This window comes from Ictidomys tridecemlineatus, chromosome 8 (genome assembly GCF_052094955.1).
Source record: "Ictidomys tridecemlineatus isolate mIctTri1 chromosome 8, mIctTri1.hap1, whole genome shotgun sequence".
Lineage (NCBI taxonomy): Eukaryota > Metazoa > Chordata > Mammalia > Rodentia > Sciuridae > Ictidomys > Ictidomys tridecemlineatus.
The window spans coordinates 135,202,469-135,225,900 of NC_135484.1; the positions used below are offsets into that span (position 1 = coordinate 135,202,469).

General features: G+C 41.0%; 1 protein-coding gene and 1 long non-coding RNA gene across 3 annotated transcripts; one reads left to right on the top strand and one right to left on the bottom strand.

Annotated features, from left to right (window-relative positions):
• Positions 1-1,710: 1,710 nt before the first annotated feature.
• Positions 1,711-17,131, bottom strand: LOC144366313 (ribosyldihydronicotinamide dehydrogenase [quinone]). 2 transcript variants are annotated; one of them, XM_078020444.1, is made up of 7 exons: positions 16,941-17,129; positions 13,744-13,839; positions 11,586-11,750; positions 6,818-6,948; positions 5,261-5,374; positions 4,276-4,377; positions 1,711-2,105 (listed from the first exon to the last, which is right to left on the bottom strand). In XM_078020444.1, the coding sequence occupies exons 2-7, from the start codon at positions 13,748-13,750 to the stop codon at positions 1,929-1,931; spliced, it is 696 nt and encodes a 231-aa protein (XP_077876570.1). In that variant the 5' UTR covers positions 13,751-13,839; positions 16,941-17,129; the 3' UTR covers positions 1,711-1,928. The 2 variants fall into 2 exon arrangements, with proteins under 2 accessions (XP_077876570.1, XP_077876571.1); XM_078020445.1 differs by lacking the exon at positions 5,261-5,374 and having other exon boundaries at positions 16,941-17,131.
• A 119-nt stretch (positions 17,132-17,250) lies between these two features.
• Positions 17,251-22,992, top strand: LOC144366315 (uncharacterized). Its single transcript, XR_013425332.1, has 2 exons — positions 17,251-17,480; positions 19,331-22,992. It is a non-coding gene; the product is annotated as an uncharacterized LOC144366315 (long non-coding RNA).
• Positions 22,993-23,432: the final 440 nt, after the last annotated feature.

Below are 23,432 nucleotides of genomic sequence, written 5' to 3' on the forward strand. Positions count from 1 at the left end.
TCATGAAAAAAAATGCTTGGGGGAAAAAAAAAGCAGAAGATGGGGAGATTTTGAAGAAAATGCTTCTGAAAAAAAAAATGCTAAAGAAGTTAGCCCCTGAAAAGAAGCCCCAAAAGATAGTTCTAAGAAGGTACTTGGAAAAAGTCTTAAGATTCTTCAGAAAGTCTAAAGACTACTCTGAAAATTAACTTGAAGATGGCTCCAAAAATAATACTGAAAAATTATCCTGAAAACAGGGAGAGGAAAATGGCGTGGAAAGATCATTATCTGAAGATGATGAATGTTCAGTGAGGAAAGCCCAGAAAAGAGTGTGAAGACTCAGAAGAGAAGGTGTATCTGGAAAAGTATCTGCTAGAAAATGCAGTTGGAAAAGGATCTGAAGATGCTGCTGCAGAGGGGGAAGGATGCAGGTGAGAAGCAAGATGAAGACGCAGAGAACAGGAGGACCAAGATGATAACTCCAGCAGGAAGCTGTCTGAGCAGTCCGATGAGGGTGGCTAAGAGTGGCTTTGGGAAGGTTAAGGAAGAAGGACCCCTGGGCACAGGCTCTTTCTTCAGTAGTGACAACAGGGGGAAGGAATGATGATGATGATGAATATGTGATCCCTTAAACTTGCAGAGAGATTCCTCCATCTACCTATTCCTGTGCTTCAGGATAATTAGCAGTGGTGTCACGCGACCATGTGCATAGCGGCAGAATGCCATTCAGCTAATGCTTTGAAATTTTCACTGTAACCAGCACATAATGGTTCCAAGTACATGCTAACCAGCTGTTCAATTAAAACTTCATAGTAATAATGCAAGTGAAAAGAAAATAGGGGAGATATATCCCAATAAAGAACTAAAACATTAGCTATGAATGGATTCAACTTCCTGGGGAAAAAGCAAAAATTCTCTAGTTGAGTTATTCCAGCTGAGTTATGAAATAAAAACAAACAGAAAAATATAAATCAAGCTCCATGCCAGAGAACTATCTGAAAATTAAAATTATCATGAAGGTTGAACATAGCAAGATAGATATTAAACACACATTAAAGAAATAAAAGCTTAAGTAAATAATTTCCAGTCAGCAGAATTCAATACAGTAAACTGATGATTGCAATATCTGATCTGGCTGTGTTATATAGTAGGAGCAAATGTGACTCCATTTTGTTTTAGGACTTCATCCTGTAAAACAACCATGCCAAGTAGAAGAGTCATGACTGGGAAAAGATGTTCTTTTCCTTTTGCTATAGAAACCTTTAAGAACACAAAACTACCTTATGGGGTATTGTTTCTTTAACTAGGGTAACGGGGCTCTGTTTCTGTAACTGGGACAATTAGGCTAACTGTGATTGGTTAGGCTTCCCTCTGCTTGACTGCACTGTCCCACTTCTGTAACCTGGCTTGCTTGCATTGGCTAGACCTCCAGAACATCTCTTTTGCAGTTTTCAGGCTTATTGTTCGGGGCTGATCAGGGGAACAGCTTTATGTTCCGGTCAGTCACCACCAGTGTGCTTCAATAAAGGCTTGATTCGATTATACTGAGTGGTCCGGAAGTCAGTTTATGAAACCCTGGGACGAAGCTTTAACTATAACAGCTGTATAAAACTCTTGAGATCACTCCTTCATAGTGACTTCATAGTGATTATTAACTCTATCCAGTTCACTTTGTTCTAATTTTATTTATTTATTTTTTTAAAGAGAGAGAGAGAGACAGAGAGAGAGAGAGAATTTTTCAATATTTATTTTTTAGTTCTTGGCAGACACAACATCTTTATTTTATTTTTATGTGGTGCTGAGGATCGAACCCAGCGACCCGCGCGTGCCAGGCAAGCGCGCTATCGCTTGAGCCACATCCCCAGCCCCTAATTTTATTTTGACAGTACCATCTCCTTGCATGTATTCTTAACTGCATCGCACACATGATGTACATGGGACACACAGTGTTATTCCCCAAAATACCAAGGGGGTGTGCAGCGGATGGGCTCTTCCTCCCAGATGCTCTTTAATCGTTGGGCCCAAGATGCCACCATTGCTTTTCTTTCTTCTTCTGATGAAAGTTCAGGAGCAAAACTGATCTGAGGGGCAAGAATTTTAAATCCACAGAAGTGCAAAGCGCCATGCTGAAGACATAAAGAAAAGAACTGATCAGAAACCACATCCTTGATGAATGATTCAGTGAAATGATCAAAGGGAGAATGATAAAAAATAAACCTTCAAAAAATAAAACAGTTCTAAAGCTCTGAGATCTGGAAACCTGTGACTTCCTTTTAACCTCAGGATGTGGGGAATAAATGAGCAGAAGAACATGGAACAACTAGAATTTACAGATTTTCACCTGTAATTATTACTGCTGTTTCCAACCCTAAATGTCACTGTTTTGATGGACTAGACAAATTATGGTACCTTCGTAGGATGGATCATTCTAGACTAAGGTTTTTTAGATATAGTATGTCACTATAGTTGAAGTTATTTGTTAAATGAAAACTACAAATTTTAAGCAGTACTTGTTGTATGCCATTTATATAAAAGAGCAATAAACATAACTAACCTATTAATAAAAGTTATGTGTACAAGAATATATATGGGTCTTAAGAAAATAAACCAAGTTATTAAAAGTAATGATTTTGTGGGGTAATAGATTGAGGGGACTTTTTATTATTATTTTTTTACATTATCTCCCTTTGTCCTGTAACATGTATTTTTGCAAATTGAAAAAAAAAGTAGAGATTTTTTTAAAAAGAAAGAATTTAAGTGGGCCTGTGCAGAAGCAAGCTCAGATTTGTTAACTGTCCTCTCGTACTTCAGCGGAGTGTCACTAGTTGGAATCACTATTCTTTCTCCTTTCAAAAAGGATCACTTGTTTTCCTAGAAATCTCACACTCAGTCCTGTGCACTGCTTTCTTTAAAACCCACATCCTGGTCCAGGCCTGCCCCATCAGGGGGGGTAGGTGGAGTGGGAGAGGCTCACACACCTCTTACTACAGTATTTTTTCTCACACAACATTATTTCCAGAAGTCAGCTTTTCAGAAGCACCATTATGATCAACAGAAGAAATCAGAAGTGGTCTGGGTGAAAAAGTAGTACTTGGAAATCAACAGCCTCCATAAATACAGAACTAAGTTTTAGAAGACACAATGAAAAAGTTGACAAAATCGGCAACAAAGAAAATGAATTCACTTAAAAATAAATGTGAACTACCTGAAAGGAAGGTTTTCATGGTTTGAAAAGACACACAATAGGATTAATTTTGCTAACATCTAGAATGCTGATAAATCAATTAAAAAAAACAGACCCATGGGCAAAGCATGTAAATCTAGAGTTCACAGAAAAAAGGCAATTCCTACTTCTTCTTTTGATTTTCTTTTTTTTTTTTTTTTTTGTGGTGCTGAGAATCAAAGCCAGCACCTCATGCATGCTAAGTGTGTGCTCTACCATTGAGCTATACTCTCTACTGCCACAACATCTATATCTTTTATAAGCTCACAGGCTGTGCTCTTCTCTATATCTGCTCTCCTCTGGTAGAAATCCCTCATGACAACCTGGAAGCTTCAGGTCTCCTCAGAGTCCCTCACCTAGAGTCTCTTTCTCTGCATCCTTGCCCCCTGCTCTGTCCCCTCACTGGGGACAATTTGTACATGGACAACTGAGACTGCTAGAACTCACTCTGCCTACTGCCTTCCCCTTGGCAGATGCCCACTCCTTGGCTACTCATTAGGCCCAGGGTGTTCACACAGGCATCAAGAGTCCACCTCGGAGAGCAGGTCAGAGTGGGGAAGCTCAGAGTCTTGGGTACCTGGAGTGTGGGCTATCTCCACAGGGAACTCAGCCAGCAGAGGATCCTGAGAGGCTACATGGAACACAGGGCCTGGGGCACCTCTCGCCAGGGCTGAGGGTCTGCATGAAAGGCTCTCTTGGGCCTCCCACATGCTCATCACACACACACACACACACACACACACACACATACACACACACACACACACACACACACACCTGGAACTACCTCAGAGCCATTCTGGTCTCCACAAAGCAGACAACAAGCTCACCAGGTTTGGCTTAGCTTTGGGCCAAATATCAGAGGCTACAATTATAATACATATTCCCTACTGATCAGCCTTTTCAATGCTCCCAAGTCAGAATTCAAAAGGGCAAAATGTTACCCTCTGTATCCAAATACAGCGAGAATGGTGTGGGGTGGCAGGCTCACATCACATGTCATTTCACACCTTGGAGAGGTGGGGATGTACAACAGGCTAGCATGGCATGGAAGCCTTTTGTCATCTGTTTACCTGGAGTGGCCACAGAAAGTATCGAACATCTCCACTGACCCCTGCTTTTGAGTACATCTCGGCTGTGCCTCCCGTGGTTAAGGAAAGGAGGGCTAGTTTATCCTGCAGGAGAGAGAGCAAATGCATTTAATGTGGATGCCAGAAGAGGATGTGAGTGCTACTGTGATCCTGGCAAAAAGGTTTAGGATGACCAGGGGAATATAGGGGTCACTCACATCTCCCACAGGCCCATCCACAGGTGACAGCTATATCCCAACAGGAAGCAGAATGAAACAAAGGGACCAAGTGAACGCAAAAGCTCTCACATGCCCACTTCCAGCAGAAGCCAGCTTCCAGAGACACCATGTGAGTGGTCACTACTTAGGTGCTGTCTACAGAGCTGAGGAGATGAGTGGAGCCCAGCACTCAGTGGCCACTCAGTAAATGACGGTGTCACTCGTGGCCCAAGACAGATCTTGTTGATGAGATTTGCTTTCCTCACATACACTCATTTTCTGAGGCTCTCAGAATTTGAGTCTCTAATTTTAGCAGGAAATTCTTTTAGTAAGAAATTCATAGCTGCTAACATTGTGCATCTACCAGATTCCATGCATTGCTCACTGTGCAGTGTGGGTGTTGCATTCTCTTGTTTCATCAGGCCCACATGGGAAGTCCAGAGGGATGAACTCATAAGGCCAGGGATGGTCTCTCCATCATGGAGTAGATGACCTCTGGAGCCAGGGCTGACCACTTTGTTGCCCCTATTAACTTGCCCACTTCATCCCTAGCCCAATACTCAGCCCCCACATCCACTAGACGGAAAGATCCACAAGTTCAGAAATGATGGTTTTCTCATCTGTGTCCAGCACTCAATGCTGTGCACATAGCAGATGCTCAATCAGCACTTACTTAAACAAAAAAAACAGCAGCAAACTATAACTTGATAGCTGCCTCCTCCTTCCTCCCTCTCTAATAGTCCAGTGATCCTTGTCCCTACAGCACATACCTTGAGAAAACCAGAATCGTAGAACCCTGGGATGTCGAAGGCGAACCCTTGGCACAGCACCCTGTCCATCCAGCCCTTCAGGATAGCCGGCACGCTGAACCAGTACAGCGGAAACTGGGGACAGCATATTAAGGAAGAAGAAATACTGTGGCTTGTCTCAGGATTCCTAAGTTAGTCTGTTTGGTGATACAGAACAAATTGCACTCTCCTCCTCCCTGGTGGCTGGGTGGATAAGGGTAATAAACATGGCCAGCTCTGAGGTGTGGTGATAGTGGGAAGGGGCGTAGTGGAAAAATGGTCCTGTTGCTCTTATGTTGGCTCTGCACCCTGCTGATGCTGATCCCCATGCACAGGGAAGAGATGAAAACTTGACCCTGGCTTTGGGGCGGCAGTCCTGTGACTGACCAATCAACGACTGAGAAGAAGATGCTGTGGAACGATCATACACTTCCCACACCTGGGGTGAGTTGTCAAAATCTGGTGTCAACTGGGACTAATCAGATCCCTTGCTTAGAAATTCTGGATCTAGGGAATCAAGGCCTTGGCATGCAGCAAGAGAAACAGAACCAGGGGCTGGGGTTGTGACTGAGCAGTAGAGTGCTTGCCTAGCATGTGCGAGAAGCTGGGTGTGATGCTCAGCACCACATTAAAGAATAAGTAAATAAAATAAAGGTGTTGTGTTCAACTATAACTAAAAAAAAAGTTAAAAAAAAAAGAGAACAGAGCCAAGGTGCAGGGAGATGTGGATGGAATCTGGTGAAGAAGACATCAGAGATGTTCCAGCTTGGGTCCTGTGTCCCTGTAGCCCAGCCACAGCTCTGTGCTGCTTGGAGACTCAAGTGGCCAAAGCCCTTGGTATGAACTCCCCTTTCTTTCCAGTGTGACTTGGATTTCTGTTAACCCACAAATTACCCTAAACACATGTGTTTACTTGACTGCTTCTTCTGTAGTGGCAGAAAGGAGCCTATATTCTCCTTGGGACAAATACAGGTAAAGTGCCTGGTTGTGTGTGTGTGTGTGTGTGTGTGTGTGTGTGTGTGTGTATGTGTGTATGTGTGTGTTTCAACTAGTGAGAAGATGGAAACAAAGTTTTTCCCCCGTAGTAATCAGGCCTTTGACTGATATTGCCTTGATAAACATTTGAGGCCTTTGACCCACATCCTTGATAAACAGTTGGGTAGAGAAAACTGGCCTTCAAGTGGCCCAGCATGTACAGGGTGGGGACTTAAAGAGAATGAACGCAACAAGACCTGCATGATTCTACTGTTTGTGGACCACTGGGCTAACAGAAAAATTCACTCCTGTTTACACAGGAGGTCGGAACTCTATAATGGCTGCATGAATCTCTCTACTAAACTAAGTAAAGCGTTGTAACTAGGTAAGTGTTACAACTAAGTGTTGTAACTAAGTACTGTGGTACAACACTCACCCAGTAAGTGTGTGAAAATGTGCTAAGAAGACACTGTTGCCACTTCTAGGAGTGCAGAATGTAGTATTTGCAAAGAGTCTTATGTAGGACGAATCTCATTCAATACATTAATTAAAGGAAAAACACACCTGGAATATCACGAGATCAGCTTCCTGCACCTTTTTCTGCTCCTCAGTGATGTCACTGGTTAGACAGTTTTTCTTGTAGGCTTCATAGGCTTCCACCCCATAACTGAAGACCTCAGGATTAGAAAGGTCACCTAAGGAAAGAGCCAAGTGCTCTCACTTCCAGGTGAGAGGTCACAGCCTGTCCCAACAATTTCACTAATGCTGTGTGCGTCTGGACTCCTCAAGGTGACATTTGCTGTGACCCAACCCAGTTAGGGTACGAGAAGGAACCTACCAGGGCCACTCAGTGAGCATTTCCCACCCACCAGATGCTGTGCTGTGCACCCATCACCCTTCTTATGCTCCTAACAACTGATGACTTCATACTAGTTCTCTACCAGTGAGAAAGCCGAACTTTACAGAGCTTAGTAGTTTGTTTGGTGACACCCGATTCCTAAGTAGCAGAGGCAGGCGCAGAGGTGGGATGACTAGAGGAGCAAGTGTGACTTCCTCCACTGTTCCATGTGCAAAACTGAAGTCACTTTGAGGAAAGCCACAAAGGGAAGTGAACTAGCCATCGATTTGTAATTAAAAAAAAAGAATGTTCTTTGCTTCCTCTTTTAACCTATTTGTATTTGATTTTCATTCAAAGAATACACACCCAGTGCTTCTAGGTATAAATCTTGTCTTTTCAAGAAAACCGAAGAGAGTAACTACTGTAGGCCAGAGGCTGTGTGGCAGCAGGGAGGTAATCAGATGGGGTCACAGCTGACATATTACATCAAGCCTGAGACCCCTCTGGGCCCTTTAAACCTATAGTTGTCCCTCAGTATCCACAGGCGTTTGGTTCCAGGACTTTCCAGGTCACCAAAATCCATGGAAGCCCAAGTCCCTTACATAAAATTGTATAGGATTTGCATAGAACCTACAAACATCCTCCTGTAGACTTTAAATCATCTCTAGATGACTTCTAATATCTCACAGAAGGTAAACCTATGTAGGCAGTTGTTATATTGTATTGTTTACAGAATAATGACAAGAAAAAATGTTTTTATATTCACTACAAGTGCAATTTTTCCTAGATATTTTCTTTTTTCTCTCTTTCCATCCTTCCTTCCTTTTATTTTTTAAAATTTTTTTTTAGTTGTTGGCAGACCTTTATTTTATTTATTTGTATGCAGTGCTAAGAATCAAACTCAGTGCCTCATAAATGCCGGGCAAGTGCGCTTCTGCTGAGCCCAGCCCCAACCTCCCTTTTATTATTTTTTTTATAGCATCCTTTTTAAGCTTTTTATTTAATTAATTAATTTATTTTTATGTGGCGCTGAGGATCAAACTTAGTGCCTCATACGTGCCAGGCAAGCATTCTACCACTAAGCCACAATTCCAGCCCTTCCTTCCTTTTAAATTGACACTGGGGATTGAACCCAGGGGTATTTAACCACTAAGCTACATTCCAAACCTTTTTAATTTTTAATTTTGAGACAGAGCTTTGCTAAGTTGCTGAGGCTGGTCTTGAACTTGTGATCCTCCTGCTTCAGCCTCCTGAGCTGCTGGGATTACAAATGTATGCCACTACGCCCAGCTCCAAATATTTTCAGGGTTAGTTGAATCTGTGGATGAGAAATCCACAGATACGGAAGGTTCACTATATATCTATAGAGTCTCAAAATTACACATGGTATGTAGTGGGTTAATATCTAGAATAAGATCTACAACAACCCACTCCAGAAGGTTAAGTATGCTTGCCTCAGGGCTGTGGTGCAGACATGGAGGATATGTAAAAGGGGCTTGCACTTTTTAGCCTTTGTTTGCCTATATTTTAAAATACTTTTTACAGTAAGCAGGCATGGTGGCTTATGCCTTTAACCTCAGCAATCTGGGAGGCTGAGGCAGGGGATCTCAAGTTTGAAGCCAGCCCCAGCAACTTAACAAGACCCTTTTTCAAAATGAAAAACAGAAAGGGCTTGGAATGTAGCTCAGTTGTAAAGCACTCCTGGGTTCAACCCCCAATTTACCCCCCAAAATAGACATTAAATTTGAGTTGGCTTTTTCACTTAAAAATTAGTGGCAAGCTGGGTGTGGAGGCTCATACCTGTAATCCCAGCAGCTCAGAAGGCTGAGACAGGAGGATCACAAGTTCAAGACCAGCCTCAGTAACTTAGCCAGGTCCTAAGCAACTTAGTAAGAACCTGTCTCAAATAGAACATAAAAAGGGCTACGGATGCAGCTCAGGGGTTATACATGCTCCTGGGTTCTATCCCTGGTACAGATTTAAAAAACAAAACAAACAACACCCCCCCCCCAAAAAAAAAAACAGTGGCAAACAAACAAAAACAGATAAGTAGCTCCTTATCCCACTGTTCTCTATATTTCTAGAGAAATAGAAACTTTGTTGCTGTTTGCTAAGAGAAAATACTTTATGATAATGATAATGATTTTGCAGTGCTAAGGGTCAAACCCAGAACTTTATGCATACAAGGCAAACCCCAGTCCCAGTTGATTTATTACAAAAAAAAAAAATAGAAAGCCAAAAAACACACAGGATGAGTACTGAATATTGTATCTGGAGATGTAGTTAACAGAACTACAAAGAAATCTGAGATATTAAATACTGGAAAAGAAGAGGTACAACTGTCATTATTTGTAGATGATTTGGCTGCATGTCTGGAAAGTCCCAAAGAATCACCTGAAAAGTATTACAAACAAGAAGGAAACTAGGAGTGGGCTACGCACACACACTCCTCTTCACATCAAAAAGCTACTGTCGGTTGATAAGAATTAAACAAGATCTGTATGATGAAAATATACAAATACACTCATTAGAAAAATAGACCTGATAGAAAGTCACACCATTCTCTTAGAGAAAATCAACATGAAAGGTCAGTTCATCCCAAGTTCATATACACATTTAATGGGACCTGGATGAAAATACCATCAGGCTTCTTTTTGATTCTAGATGGCTGATTCAAAAGCTTTTATGGAGGGCCGGGGATGTGGCTCAAGCGGTAGCGCGCTCGCCTTCATGCATGTGGCCTGGGTTCGATCCTCAGCACCACATACAAACAAAGATGTTGTGTTCGCCAAAAACTAAAAAATAAATATATTAAAAAAAGCTTTTATGGAAAGGTAAAGTAAAATAGTTAGAAAAATTAGAAAATAAGATAAATGTAAGTGACCTATTCTAGCTGATATTAAATTGTATTATTTGCCAAAATAATTTAAACCATGTGGACGTAGAAAAAAACAATAGGAGTAGAACTAATACACTGGAATGTAGTTAGTTGAAAAGTGCTTGCCTAATCCCCAGAACCACAATAAATAAAAATAAAAAATATTAAAACAAGTAGAATAGAATTTAAGAAGTGGGAATTTGGATCACAATGAAGGTGGCATTTAAATCAAGGGCAAATAGCTGAATCATGCAGTAAGTAGTAATATGACAACTAGGTAGGCATTGGAGAAGAAATTGGGCCCATATTTCAAATCATATGCCAAAATAAATTTGAAATACATAAAATACTTAAAATTAGAAGTAGCACCTATAGAATATTAGAAAAAACTATAAAACACGTTTTCTTACAAGCTTGGAGTTCATGTAAATATAACAAATTCCTGAAGTCATAAATGAAAAAGACTGATCAAATATTAACTAAATGAAAGTAAATGGAAGCTAAAAGGAAGAAGTCACCATAAGCAAAGTCAAATAAACAAAAACAAAAACAAATTAGGTAAAAGTATTTTCGGGCTGGGGTTGTGGCTTAGTGGTAGAGTGCTTGCCTCGCAGTGTGAGGGACTGGGTAAATAAATAAAGGTCCATCAACAACTAAAAAAAGATTATTTTAAAAAAAGGATTTACAATTCATATTCCATACTATAGGTTTTTTAATATATAAGAACTTTTAAAAATCAATAATAAAAAGACTAACAACTCAATAGAAAAATGAACAGATGATACGAACAGATAATTCACCGAAAAGAGAATATTTAATATTTTATTAAATGTTAGTTAAAAATAAAAATAAAATGTTAATACAAATAAGTATTAATAAATAGAATATAAATATTAAGCTATTAAGCCTCACAATAAGAGAAGGCAAATTAGAACTATTTGGAACACTATCTTTTCACCTGCTAGACTGGCAATTATTAAAAAAAAAGTTGGCAACACTATTGGTGACAGTCAGGAAATAATATTTGTAAACATTGCTGACAATTGTGTAAACTGGTGTGAGATTTATGGAGAGCAACTTGGCATTATCTAGGAAAATCAAAATGCACATTCCTTTTCACCAGTAATTCCACTTCTAGACAAACTTGCAGACGTGGGGAAACACATATGACTCTGACTGTTCACTGCAACATTGTTTTTGATAGCAAAAGATCAGAAACAACCTAAAGTGTCCTTTAGTAGGGAGATACCATGACTTGGCCATACAATGGAATACTTTCTACAATAAAAAAAAATAAAAGCCACCTGTAAAATGCTGACCATAATATGCTTCCGGTTTTGTAAAATGTAGAGGAAAAATGAAGAATACTCTCATGACTGCTTATATAGCAAGGACTATCTCAGAAAGGACACAGAGAAAACTACATCCTTACTACCCTGGGAACAGAGAAACTGGGTTGCTGGGGGATAGGAGGGAAAAGAGCCTGGCACTTTGGACTCCTTCCTGACCTGAGATTTACATATTTTGTGCAATGATTAGCTTTTTAAGACATGTTAAAATTAAAGAATACAAAGAAGAAAGTTAAAAAATAACCAAGCATTTATGCCGTGACTCACCAGTGATATCTTTCCTTGTGGCCCTTGGCTCAAAGTTCATGGCATACAAATCAGACACAGTGACGGTGCATCCCTGCTGGCTCAATTCATCCACTGCCACTTTCTTCAAGGAGCCATTGAAAGACTTGGGTTCTTGGTGTGCATACACAATGAGCACTTTCTTACCTACATCAGGAGAAGGAACATTTCCTACTGAACAGCCATTCTCCTTTGTCAAAATGCCATGAAGACTAAGATGAAAATTACATGCTTAGACTCATCACTGCCATTGAAGCTAAGCAATACCAAGGATCTTATTGAATGACAGTTTTAAAATTAACATTTTTAAATTCAGTTATATCATAGTTCATCTTTACTTGAGTGTGCAAATATAGGTTGAGTATTCCTTATCTGAAATGCCAGAAGTATTTTGGAATTCATATTTTTCAAATTTTGGAATATTTGTGTAGACTTTCTAGGTAAAGCATCCATGATATGAAAATCCAAAATCAGAAATACTCTAAAATCTGAAATTTTGTGTTCAGAGAATTTTGGATTTTAGAGTATTTTAGAGACATGAGCTGAAAAATGTTTTGGAGCTTTAGGGATGCTCAACCTGTACATACAAACACAGCAGGCCAAATTAATGTCTTCTCAAAGCGAAACTACACAATTAAATCTTTAAAAGCCTGATGTAATCTGGTTAGCTCTATGAGAAGTTTTAGCCTGACTCCCCAACACCAAAATAAAAAGCTATCAGAACTCATCTTTGTGCCAACCCTACAGCTATGGCCCCTTTCTGGCTGGCACATTCTGCTTCCATCTTCCAGGTTCATGGCAACGGGGCACTTAAACAAAACACAAGGAACTGTCCCCTCGTCCCTTGAGGAAGGCAGGACTAGGTGAAAGCCATATCTTGGTGGCAATGCTAAAGCAAAGAGGACTCTAAGAACAGGTTTTATAGGTGCTAGCTGTATCATGAACAGCAGAGGCTTCTGAACACAGTATCGTCCACATTCATGAGAGTCGGAGGGATTATGTACTGAATTCTTCTAGAAGGTAACTTGGTGATTTGCTCTGGCAACATCTAAGACTAAAATGTTAAAAGCTTGACTTAAATTTTGCAGTCTAGGATCTTGAAGAGAAAATACATATATTAACTTGAAGCAGACAATTTCAGGGTATTCGGTTGAATGTAAAAGGCTGAATTCCATGAGTTAAGTAAATTATTAATCTTGGCTTTCTCCGACTCCAATGTTATAAAGGAATTCTACTTGGGGGCTTACCAGAAGAATGGGTGTGAATGAAATCCTGCACCAATGTTTCTCAACTAGGGGCAGTGTTGCCTGTCAGAGGATATTTCCCAATTCCAGAGCCATTTCTGATTGTCACAACTAGTGGGGGTAGGCAGAGTCACTGGACTCTGCTAAACATTCTACAAGGCACAGGGATCTCCCCACAACAAAGGATTATGTGGCCCCAGACATCAGCAGTGCCAAATCCGAAACATCCAAATCTATAGTAGAATGTACAGAATAAAGTGAATATGTATATTCTAAAATGAAAGCATTTCCATGTTATATTGTTGAGTGAAAAAATAAGTTCCAAAATTCACCGTATAGGTGTGCAGGTGTCTGTGCTTGCATGCATAATAAACAAACACAAAAGTACAGATAAGTACAGATGGGGCCGGGGGTGAGCTCAGTGGCAGAGATTCTGCTTACCATGCAGGAGGCCTTACGTTTAATCTCCAGAACTGGGGGGGGGGGGAGAAAAAGAACAAGGAACAAACAAATAAGTAAAAATGGAATTATTTAAAAAAAAAGTAAAGAAATAATTTTAAAATTGGGACTTGAAGTGTAGTTTAAAATTGGGCTCACTCACTCACTGAATAACTATTTTTTGAGGACCTACTATGTCACAGGATGATTTCTGGAACTGGAGGCAGGGTAAAGACAAGGTAGGTATGGCCCCCATTCTTGAGGAACTTGCCTTCCGGAATGGGTAAAAATGGACAAGAAAACTAAAAATACTCAAAACAAGATAATTCGAGAGAGTGATCCACGGTGTAAATAGGCTGTACACACTGCTGTGTTGTTTGGGTTTAGATTTTTTTAAATATCAAATGATTTATTCAATCTTGGATTAAAAGTCTAACTCCCCCATAATGAGCCATTACCTGCCATGCCCGAGGAAGAGGGATTTTTTTTCTCTGATTTGGTGTGGTGGCCCCAGGCTTTCAGGTGCAGTCACTCTCTTTGGTGATCCCAATAATCTGAAAGAGAAAGTCCACTCAAGGGAGGTGGGGAATGCAGAGGTTAGGTGCAAGTACAAAGTCTAGGCTCTCTGCTGCAGGAGGACATGCGCCTGCATCAGAAAAAAAGGCTCTTGGGAGAGGCAAGGCTTCCTTTGGAGACAGGCCTCCAAGGGCAAATCATGCCAAATACCAAAACCAACACTTCTTTTTTCTCAGACGACTTGGAACCAGCCATAGAGAAAAGGACCTGAGAAATGAGTCACAGGCAGGAAGCAGGCACTGTACCTTCTCAGCCTTTAGGTAATACAAGAGGGTGAAGAGGCAAAGGGCAGGCACATTAACAAGTTGACATGCACGCAGGGCACCTGAATACCCAGCTGGTGTTGGGGAAGTCCAGGAGATAGTACTGGGTGTCACTGGGTGCTTTTCCTATCTGTAAATAAGGAGTTGGTTCAGTTCTTGTTTTAGATAGAGATCTCAAAAGTTTCTCTAGGGAGGTAGCCTAGGCCAGTGGAGATTTCCATATGAGATGAATTTTATCCAGATTCCAGTTTTGCTATGTCTAATTATGTGACCTGCAGCAAGTCCCTGTACCTTTCTGTGCCTCAGCCTTCTCAACTACAAAGCCACAGAATGGTTCAGGAGATATATAATATATATATACATGCACACACTCACATGCACATATATACATATATGTGTGTGTAGTGGCTAGCACACAATATGATTCCGGAGGGCCAGGGTGGAGTACAGTAGTAGAGCATGTGCTTAGCATGTACAAAGCTCTGGGTTCAATCCCAAACACCAAAAAAAGAAAGAAAGAAAGATGTTAGTTCTCCCTAAGAAGAGGCCGAGTCCTCACCCCTGGCTAGCCATCTCCAGAAAAACTAGCTTCATGCTGAGAGAGCAAAGGTACTGCCAATAAACCTACTCCCACTGTGTGTGTGTGTGTGGGGGGGGGCTCAGATAAAATTCAACAACAAAAAACAAACAACCCAATTAAAAATGAGAACAGGAATGGAATAGACCTTTCTCTAAATGAGGTATATAAATGAGGACTAAGCAAATAAAAAGGTGCTTGGTGTCATTGGTCACTGGGATTAATCAATCAAAATTACAATGAGATATCACCTCACACACATTAAAATGGCTATGATCAAAAAAGTCAACAATCCACAAGGTTGGTGGGAAGTGGAAGGATTTAGAACCCCTATGGACTGTTGGTGTGGATGTAAAAAGTGCATCAGCTATGGAAAAATGGTACAGAGGTGCCTCAAAAGATTAAAAATGAAGTTACCATGTACCCTGCAATTCCACTTCTGGGTATAACTTCAAAAAATTGAAAGCAGGGTGAGATCACTTGTGCACCCACATTTACAGCAGCATTATTCATAGCAGCCAAAAAGGTGGAAGTGACCCTCTGGCGGGATACTGCACCCAGGTGCTAAGGCTACAGAGATGAACAAAATAGATGAAAATAGAACCCTTACTCTTTGGTGGGTGGGGGGAGAGACAATAAACAAGAAGACAAGGAAGGCACAGAATTCCAGACAGAGATATGTACTAGTGATGATGATAAGTAATAGTGATAGTGCTAAGAAAATAAAAAACCTTAGTAGATAAAACGGCAGGAGTATGTTTGCTATTTTAGGTAGGGAGCTCAAGAAGTGGTCTCCAAACGGACAGTGAATATGCAGTTTGCCATGCAAAAATATGGGGTCCAGGCAGACAGAATAGCAAATAAGTGCTCAAGTGGGGACTCTGCTGAAAGGTTTGAGGAACTAGAAAGGCTATTTGGCTGGACTATGGTTTTTAGCTTGTTTCGTTTGTTGGTTTGTTTAAGAGGTGATAGGGGATACAGTCAGAGTTGAGTGGGGCCCAACCAAGCTGACCTTATAGGGAAGGGGCAAAACTTTTATCCTAAACCTAGCAAAAAGCCACTGGAGCCTCTTAAGTAGAATAGTACTGAAAGGTTCCCAGTGTTACTGCAGACTCAGAGATGCTCATCCTGAGATTGCCAAATTGAGGGACCAGAGACATCTTGATTTAGATCAAATGCTTCCATTTAAATGCTTCTTGGCGCCCTATGCATTTTTCAGCATTCCCAGGCCCCTCCACTCCCTATGTATTGCTTGGCTCAGGTGAAATATTTCTATCACATGTCTTGGCCATTCAATAGCCACTTTAGTAATCTGGGTTCCCAATTCCAAATCATCCACTTCTTCTAGAGGTTAAGAATAAGAAACTGAGGCCCACAAATGAATCTCCAACACAGGCTCTTCACCCTCAGGCACCCTATCCACAGCAAGAACAGCTCACCTTTGTTGGAAACCATGTACTTACCCAAGTCCACAGGAAGAGTCATGTGCTTTTAAACCATACATACCACACCAAATGTGTTCTATTTTTGACAAACATTTCATCTTAATGCATCCAAATGCTATTTTATAAAGTTTTCACTTTATTATTTCCTAAGCCTCTTTCCACAGTCAGCTCCATAATGGTCACAGGAACAACTAGACATTTCTTTGTGTAGCTATGCCATTGTCTGCTGCCCTTTTGTGCTCATTTAGGTTACTCTCCTCTCCCCACCCCAGAACTATACCTCGCACTATTAGAAGTCTGTATGATTTATACACGTTTCTTTTCATGTCTTTTCTTTGGCTGAGGTTTCCAGAGATTAAAGTTCACATAAATTGTTATTTTCAGAGATTACTGGTTAGGAAGATCCCGCCCCCCAGCCCCCCAGATTACCACAATGTTTTTGAAAGCACAGCCAAACTACAGGGGCTCCGTGGCGCTTCGGTAAACAATGGCCCCTTCAGGAAGGGTGCTCTGGGGTTCCCTGCTCCCTTATTAGTAATATGAGGATAGTGTGGTCACCTATTTCACAGGGCTGCGGGCACATTAAACGAGATCATTCGTGTGAAGCACTGTGCCTGGCATGTGGTGGCGCCCAGGGAGAGGTAAGAGATCATATTTTCCAGCCGTTCCAGGACCCGGAGTGCCAGGAACCACGGGGACACACTCCACAGTCTAACTGGCAAGTTGTAAGCCAGAGACCTCTCTGGCCTGCAGTCCCTCCCCAGCCCCCAGGGCCCTGGCCGGTGGGCACTCACTCTCTGGCCAGCGTGCCCTGGTAAGCGGCGGAAGGGCTAGCACATGTGTGTCCGTGAAAGGACACTCCGTATCCGCGCCAGCTTCCAGCTACCCAACCTTCCACTCGCACACTCCACTCGCTGTACCGCCGCGGCTGCGCTCTGGAGCACCCGAGCCCCCTGCCTACAGAGGCGCCAGGCCTTCTCCCTGAAGCCCCGCCCCAAGAACGAGCTCCACCCCGCACGCCCCTCGCCCTCCCACAAGCTCCACCCCACCCCGCGCGCCGCCCCGCCCCCCAAACAAGCACCACCCTGCACGCCGCCCCGCCCCTCTGGTAATTGGAGGCGCGCCTTGGCTCTGCGCTGTCGGAGGCTGGACTTGGAGGCGGTGCTCCACCGAGCAGTGGAGGAGCCCTTCTCCCACAAGACTGGTGTGTATCCAGGTTAAAACAAAGGAGGATCTGTAACATGCTGCTTAGCAGTAAAAAGGAATGAGCTGTGGATCCACTCGGCTTGAATCTCCATGGAATTACACTGAGAGAAAAAAGCCAATCCCAAAAGGTTACGTACTGTATGATTCCATTTCTTGAAAGGTCGAATTATATAAATGAAGAGCAGATTAGTGGTTGCCAGGAGTTAGGGAGGGAAGTGGCTGGGAAGTGGCTGTGGCTATAAGAAGGATCTGCGGTGATGTAAATGATCTCTCTGGCTGTATCTGTGTGGATTGTCTGTTTTGGTGGGTGGGGTAGTTTTGCTAGGTGTTGGGGAAAGCTAGATAAAAGGTGTATGGGTTAAAAAAAAAAAGAAAAAGAAATTTAATTGACACAATTACATTTAGGGCTAAAGGACACCCCCAAGAAAGTGGAAAGAGCCTATTAGTTGGTGGGAGGGAGTTTAGAGGGTACTGGTGAGCAGTTTGGGTTAATTGTCACTTTTTTCAGCCTTTTTCTGGTGCCACCTTATTTGGTAGCCCACCTGCCATTGTGGCCCCTCCCAAGGGCCCTGGCCCTCTCCAAGCTTGTTTTTTGGTGTCCTGGGATGGTCTATTCATGCTTAGAGCAGAGAAGCTTGTGCCTGCATTTATAATGTCCCTAGTGAAACTTGCTGTTGATTGTACTCCATGTCAGTTCTTGGTTCTTTCCTGCTTAGATTTAAGGTTTTGGGTTTTAGATTTCTTTTGACTTTTTACCTACAGTGGCACCTCACAGTGTTGAGTCAGGTTGGTCTTGTGCTGCTGCTGTGAATTCCTGGTATTCAGAGGTGGGAATATGGCCTGAGATGCCCTCATAACTCTGTGCTCGCCAGCCAGAAAACCGGACATCCTTGTCTTGTGAGCCCAAATCCTAGAGGTCATCTTCATTTTGGAATAGAAAAGCAAGTGTAGGGAGCTTTAGTACCCGGTCCTTGCTCATGCATGACTGTGGTACAGCACTGCCACCTTGTGGTAGAAAGGAGGAATCACAGATGTGGACTGAGCAAGCCGCTTTCTGCTTGGGACTGGAAGCTGGAATGCCTACAATCCTTGGGTTTTCTGAACTTTGTAAATTGAATGGTGGCTGATGCTAGGACAATTTAGTAGAAGGCCATTTTAAAAAGGAAAGAAAATAACTTCCTGCTAATCTGGTATCGTTGCAATTATTGCCAACATGTGAGATGTGACCTTTTTGTATTCTGAGTTTTAAGAGGATGTCTATGCTCTCAAAATGAGATTAGAGTTAGCATCAATGACAAGCATCACCTCTAGGGGCTTGAAGATTTCCATTTTTTCATTTCATCTTTAAGTTGAAGAAATGCAAAAATAGGATTAGGTATTTTAGGCAAGGAGGCTGATAATCCAATTATACATTTCCTCTTCTCAACTCCCCATATTTTATTTAAGAATAAAATGGAACATAGTAAAACTACCTTAAGCCAAAGCAATTTAGCTAAGCTATCAAAGAGCTGGTAATTTTGGATTTCATTTTATAATAGCTCTTGCCCTCCTGTTAACAGCATCCACTTTCCTTTGGGAAACTTTTTTTTTTTTTTAATAGCATTTGTATGTGTGTGTGTGTGTGTGTGTCTCTGTGTGTGCGCAATGTTATTTGCCATTTACCGTTTTAAAGTGTGCAATTCAGTGGCACTGATTATGTGCACAGTATTGTACAACCATTATGGCCATTTATTTCCAAAAACTTTCCATCACACCTAACAAAAACTGTGTTTCCATTTGCTATCGTTGGGATCTTGAATGTTCTCCAAAGGCACATATGTTGAAGGCTTAGTCCCCAGCCCATGGTGTACTGGGAGGTGGTAGAGTCTTTAGGAGATTGGGTCTAGGTGAAGGAAGTTAGGTATTGGAGGCGTGCCCTTGAAGGGATATTAGTACCCTGATCCCATCTCCTTCCTCTCTCTCTGTTTCTCCACTTCAGTGAGGTGAACAGCCACTCCCCCTCCTGCTCACTGCCATGATATGCTGCCTTGACATAGGCCCAAAAGTAAGAAAGCCAATCAACTGTGGACTGAGACTTCTGAAACCATGAGCCAAAATAAACATTTCCTTCTTCAAGTTGATTTATCTCAGGTATTTTGTCACAGTGATAGAACACTAACACACTATTTAACAATAACTTCTCACTCTCCCCCCTCCCATCTGTAGGAGTCCAGCTCTGGCAGGGGGTCTCAGGAGACAAATGGATGGTGAGGAGTCACCGAAAGGGGGTGAAGAAACAACACAGACACAAAAGTGAAGGTGCTGAGTCCCAATCTTTACTTGTGAAGTTAATCATATATACTTTGGGTTTTGGCAGGCTCACAGTATTTTGTGGTTACAAAACAGGAATCATTATTCAAAGAAACAAAATATTATGTAGCTACAATTAGATAAGAAGAATGTATCTTGGCTTATGCATAAGCAAGCATTTTTACTTTCAGTTCTTTTTTGCTTTGAGCTGTTTCTGCTTAGTTAGCTTTTAATAATAGTTAGAAATGTCCCAGACTATTGGCCTATACCTTGACTATTCTTTCTTGACGTACTGACTAGAACCGGTGCCGCGGTTATGGCAAGTGGTTCACTTGAAAAGAGAGGCTACTAATTTTAATCAAACAAGAGTAAGAGCACCAAACCATTGTGCACAGGAACAAGAACAAGTTGCCTAGTACTAAGCACTAATCTGACTTCTTAATATTAATTCTTCTTCTCTAGATTTAATTTAATTTCTCAAAAACTTCCTTGACTGTTTTTCCTACAGGGAGTTTCTCATTAAACATTAACAATTCACGTTTCACAGCTGAATCATTGCATTTAGATTAAACAGATTTATTCTTTAGAAGTAGGTGCATTAATTGGGAAAGTCACGTTTTTTTTCTTCATACTTAATGGTCATATGAGAAGTCGCAACTATACTTATTAAAAGAATACAAAAACAAACCAGCCCATTCCTAGAAGCATACTGCGCTCCTCCAGAGGATGGACTCCTTGCACCATCCACCTCAGTAGGGCCTGCCATTGCCTGAGTCAGGGGAGGGGCGCAGCACCCATCCACTGGAAACTTAATAAATTTGTCTATTCTATATATTTCATATAATAGGGGTTCTTTTCACTTAGCTTACTTCCCTTGAAAACCGTGTTGTCAGGCTTCACCCATGTTGTAGCATATACCAGAGCTTCATTCTTTTCTCTGGATGAATAATATAAAAAGCGCATACCACATTTTATTTATCCATTCATCCGTTGACAGACACTTAGGTTGTTTGAGTATTGTGAATAGTGCTTCAAAGATAATTTTTATACAAGTATCTGGTTGAGTCTCTGTGTTTGGGCCTTTGGGGTATATAAATAAGAGTAGAATAGGGTCATATGGTTAATCCAGCATATAGCTTTTTGAGGAGCAATGAGTGACTACACCACTTTAGGTTTCCGCCAGCAGTATACAAGGGTTCTGATTTTTCCGCATCTTCATCAACAATTTTACGTTCCTCTTTTTTCCAAATATAGCCATCCTAAAAGGTGAGAGAAGAGGTATCTCATTATGGTTGTATTTTTGTTTTTGTTGTTTAGTGCTGGGGATTGAATCCAGAGCCTCATGCCTGGATTCTACCACTGAGCTGCATCCTCAACCCCTCATTGTGTTTTTGATTTACACTTTCCTAATAACTAATGATATTGAATATCTTTTCTTGTGTTTATTGACTATTCATATTCCTTCTTTGGAGAAATATCTATTCAAGTCCCTGGCTCATTGTTGAATCGGGTTGGTTGTCTATAAGTTGTTCATTTGTAGGACTTCCTTATGTATTCTGGATATTACCAATTTACAAAAAGGAAAGTTTGATTTTGGCTAAGAGTTTTATTTAGAGGTTTTAGTCCATAATTAGTTGACCTGTTGCTTTGGGTGAGTAAGCACATCATGGTGGAAATGTGTGGTAGAGCAAAACTGTTCACCTTGTGGCTGATAAGTGAAGAGCAATGATAAGAGACTGGGATCCCTCAGTCCCTTTCTGTGGTACACCCTCAGTGACCTGAACATTCTCCATTGGTCACACCTCTTAATCTTCTACCATCTCCTAGTAGCACTGTTCTGAGGACCAAGCCTTTTACACATGGGTTTTGGTGGGGCATTTAAAATTCAAACTATATCAATAGCCTTTGACTCATATAAGTGTTTAATTTTAATTAAATCCAATTTATCAAATTTTTTTGTTGTTGTTCTACTTGGACTTTCTGTTCATATCTAAGAACCCATTGCCAAACTCAAGGTGATGAGTTTCAAGAAACTCCTAAGGTTTCTTCTTAGAGTTTTATGTTTTTTAACCCTTATATTTAGGTCATTGGTTTGTCTTATTTTTTTTATAGAGTATGAAGTAGGGTCCAACCTTACTCTTGGGTGTGGAAATCCAGTTGTTCCAGCATGATACATTGAAAAACTGTTCTTTCCCCCAATGAATGGCATTGTTATTTATAAAAAGTCAATTGGCCATAAACATATGGGTTTTTTTGAGGATCCCTGGTGTATCAAGTATTACATCTCTCTTGCTGTTTTTAATATTCTCTTTTGTCTTATAATCAGTTTATTTTAGTTTGCACAGTTTCAGAGGTTCAGTCCACTTTGGCTGACTCCAAAGCTCTGGGCCCTGAGTGAAGCAGAACATCACAGAGAAGGATGTGGTGGAGAGAAACAGATCAGTACAAGGCAAACAGGAATCAGAGAGAGACAGTTCTGCTCACCAGGGACAAAATATAAACGCCAAAGTCATGTGCTTGTGATATACTTCCTCTACATACTGCATATCTGCCTACCGTTACCACTCAGTTAATTAATCCAAAGATTAGGTTACATCTCTTATAACCCTCTGAAAAGTCATGCATTGTCTTCCAAGTAAGCCTTTGGGGGACACTTCATATCTAAACCACAACAATAATATGGCTTTGTACCAACTTTAATTAATTTGCTTATCAGCCAGGTTTCTAATAGGACTGACATGACTTAATCACATGATTCTGAACATTTTGAATACTTAAACTGAGCATTGGTTTCTCATGCAGTACATAATCTGCCTTTGTGTATGTGTGTGTGTGTGTGTGTGTGTGTGTGTGTGTGTGTGTGTGGTGTCCAATTTTCATATATACTAGATATTACATAAATGTAAGTTCTCATGGCCTTACTGAAGCCAGATTTAAAGTTAGGTAGTCAGTGTAGTTAGGTAAATCGGGTCTAATACCGAGTGAAATCTAAAATGGAGGCCATGCTGGGAATGACTCAGGGAAAACACAGGACAACTCATAGAATGTTAATGAAGTCCTGAAAAGGCCCTAGGCCAAAGTCCACCTGGAAGAAGTATTAATGAATAGCCCCCAGCATATTTGAAGATAGCCCATCACAAAGAAGTGATAATGAAGTCCTTCCTGCTCAGACTACTTCTTTGGCCCACCTGTGTCCCACCCCTCAGGCCTTCCAACCTACATTCCATCACTGAAAGAACTATAAAAAGGGGAAACAACGCACTTCCACGGATTCCACCTTCTGGGTCCCCTTCTTCCTCCAGGAGAAGTCTTTTCTGCTGTCCTTTAATAAATTTCTAATTTCTACTCTGACCTTGCCTCGGTGTGCTTCTTTGGTGTTATTCTTCAACATCGGGGAACAAGAACTCGTCACCGGTCAACAGCGGTAACATTACTATTTTACAGAAAAGATGTTCAGATTATTTAGTAAAACATGTGAAATTGAAGAGAATGGTAAATACAACTGTAGATAATAAAATATTAGATTCAACTCTTGTAACATACAGGCTTCTTTCAAACAGTGCATTTTCTGACCTGTAGCTATTGTCACATTATTGATGCACAACATTTACAGATGTTGTTAACAGTTAATAATCAGGTCTAGAACAGTCTCAAACTGCAAAAGAATATGCTTTGAAACAAATGTGTCATTAATTTTTTTTTAAAGTAAGTGAGTCTTGAAATAATGTACTTTGGAGATACTAGTATATCAATACAGGTAAAATGTAAAATGTTATTTTATTTTTATTTAT

Bases quoted from the DNA above. Each gene is read 5' to 3' on its own strand.
- LOC144366313 (XM_078020444.1), bottom strand. The intron at 5,375-6,817 runs GTGTGTTTTTCC...TGCTGTCCCCAG, and splicing joins CTGATCTCGTGATATTCCAG to TTTCCGCTGTACTGGTTCAG. The intron at 4,378-5,260 runs GTATGTGCTGTA...TCTCTCCTGCAG, and splicing joins ACGATTCTGGTTTTCTCAAG to GATAAACTAGCCCTCCTTTC.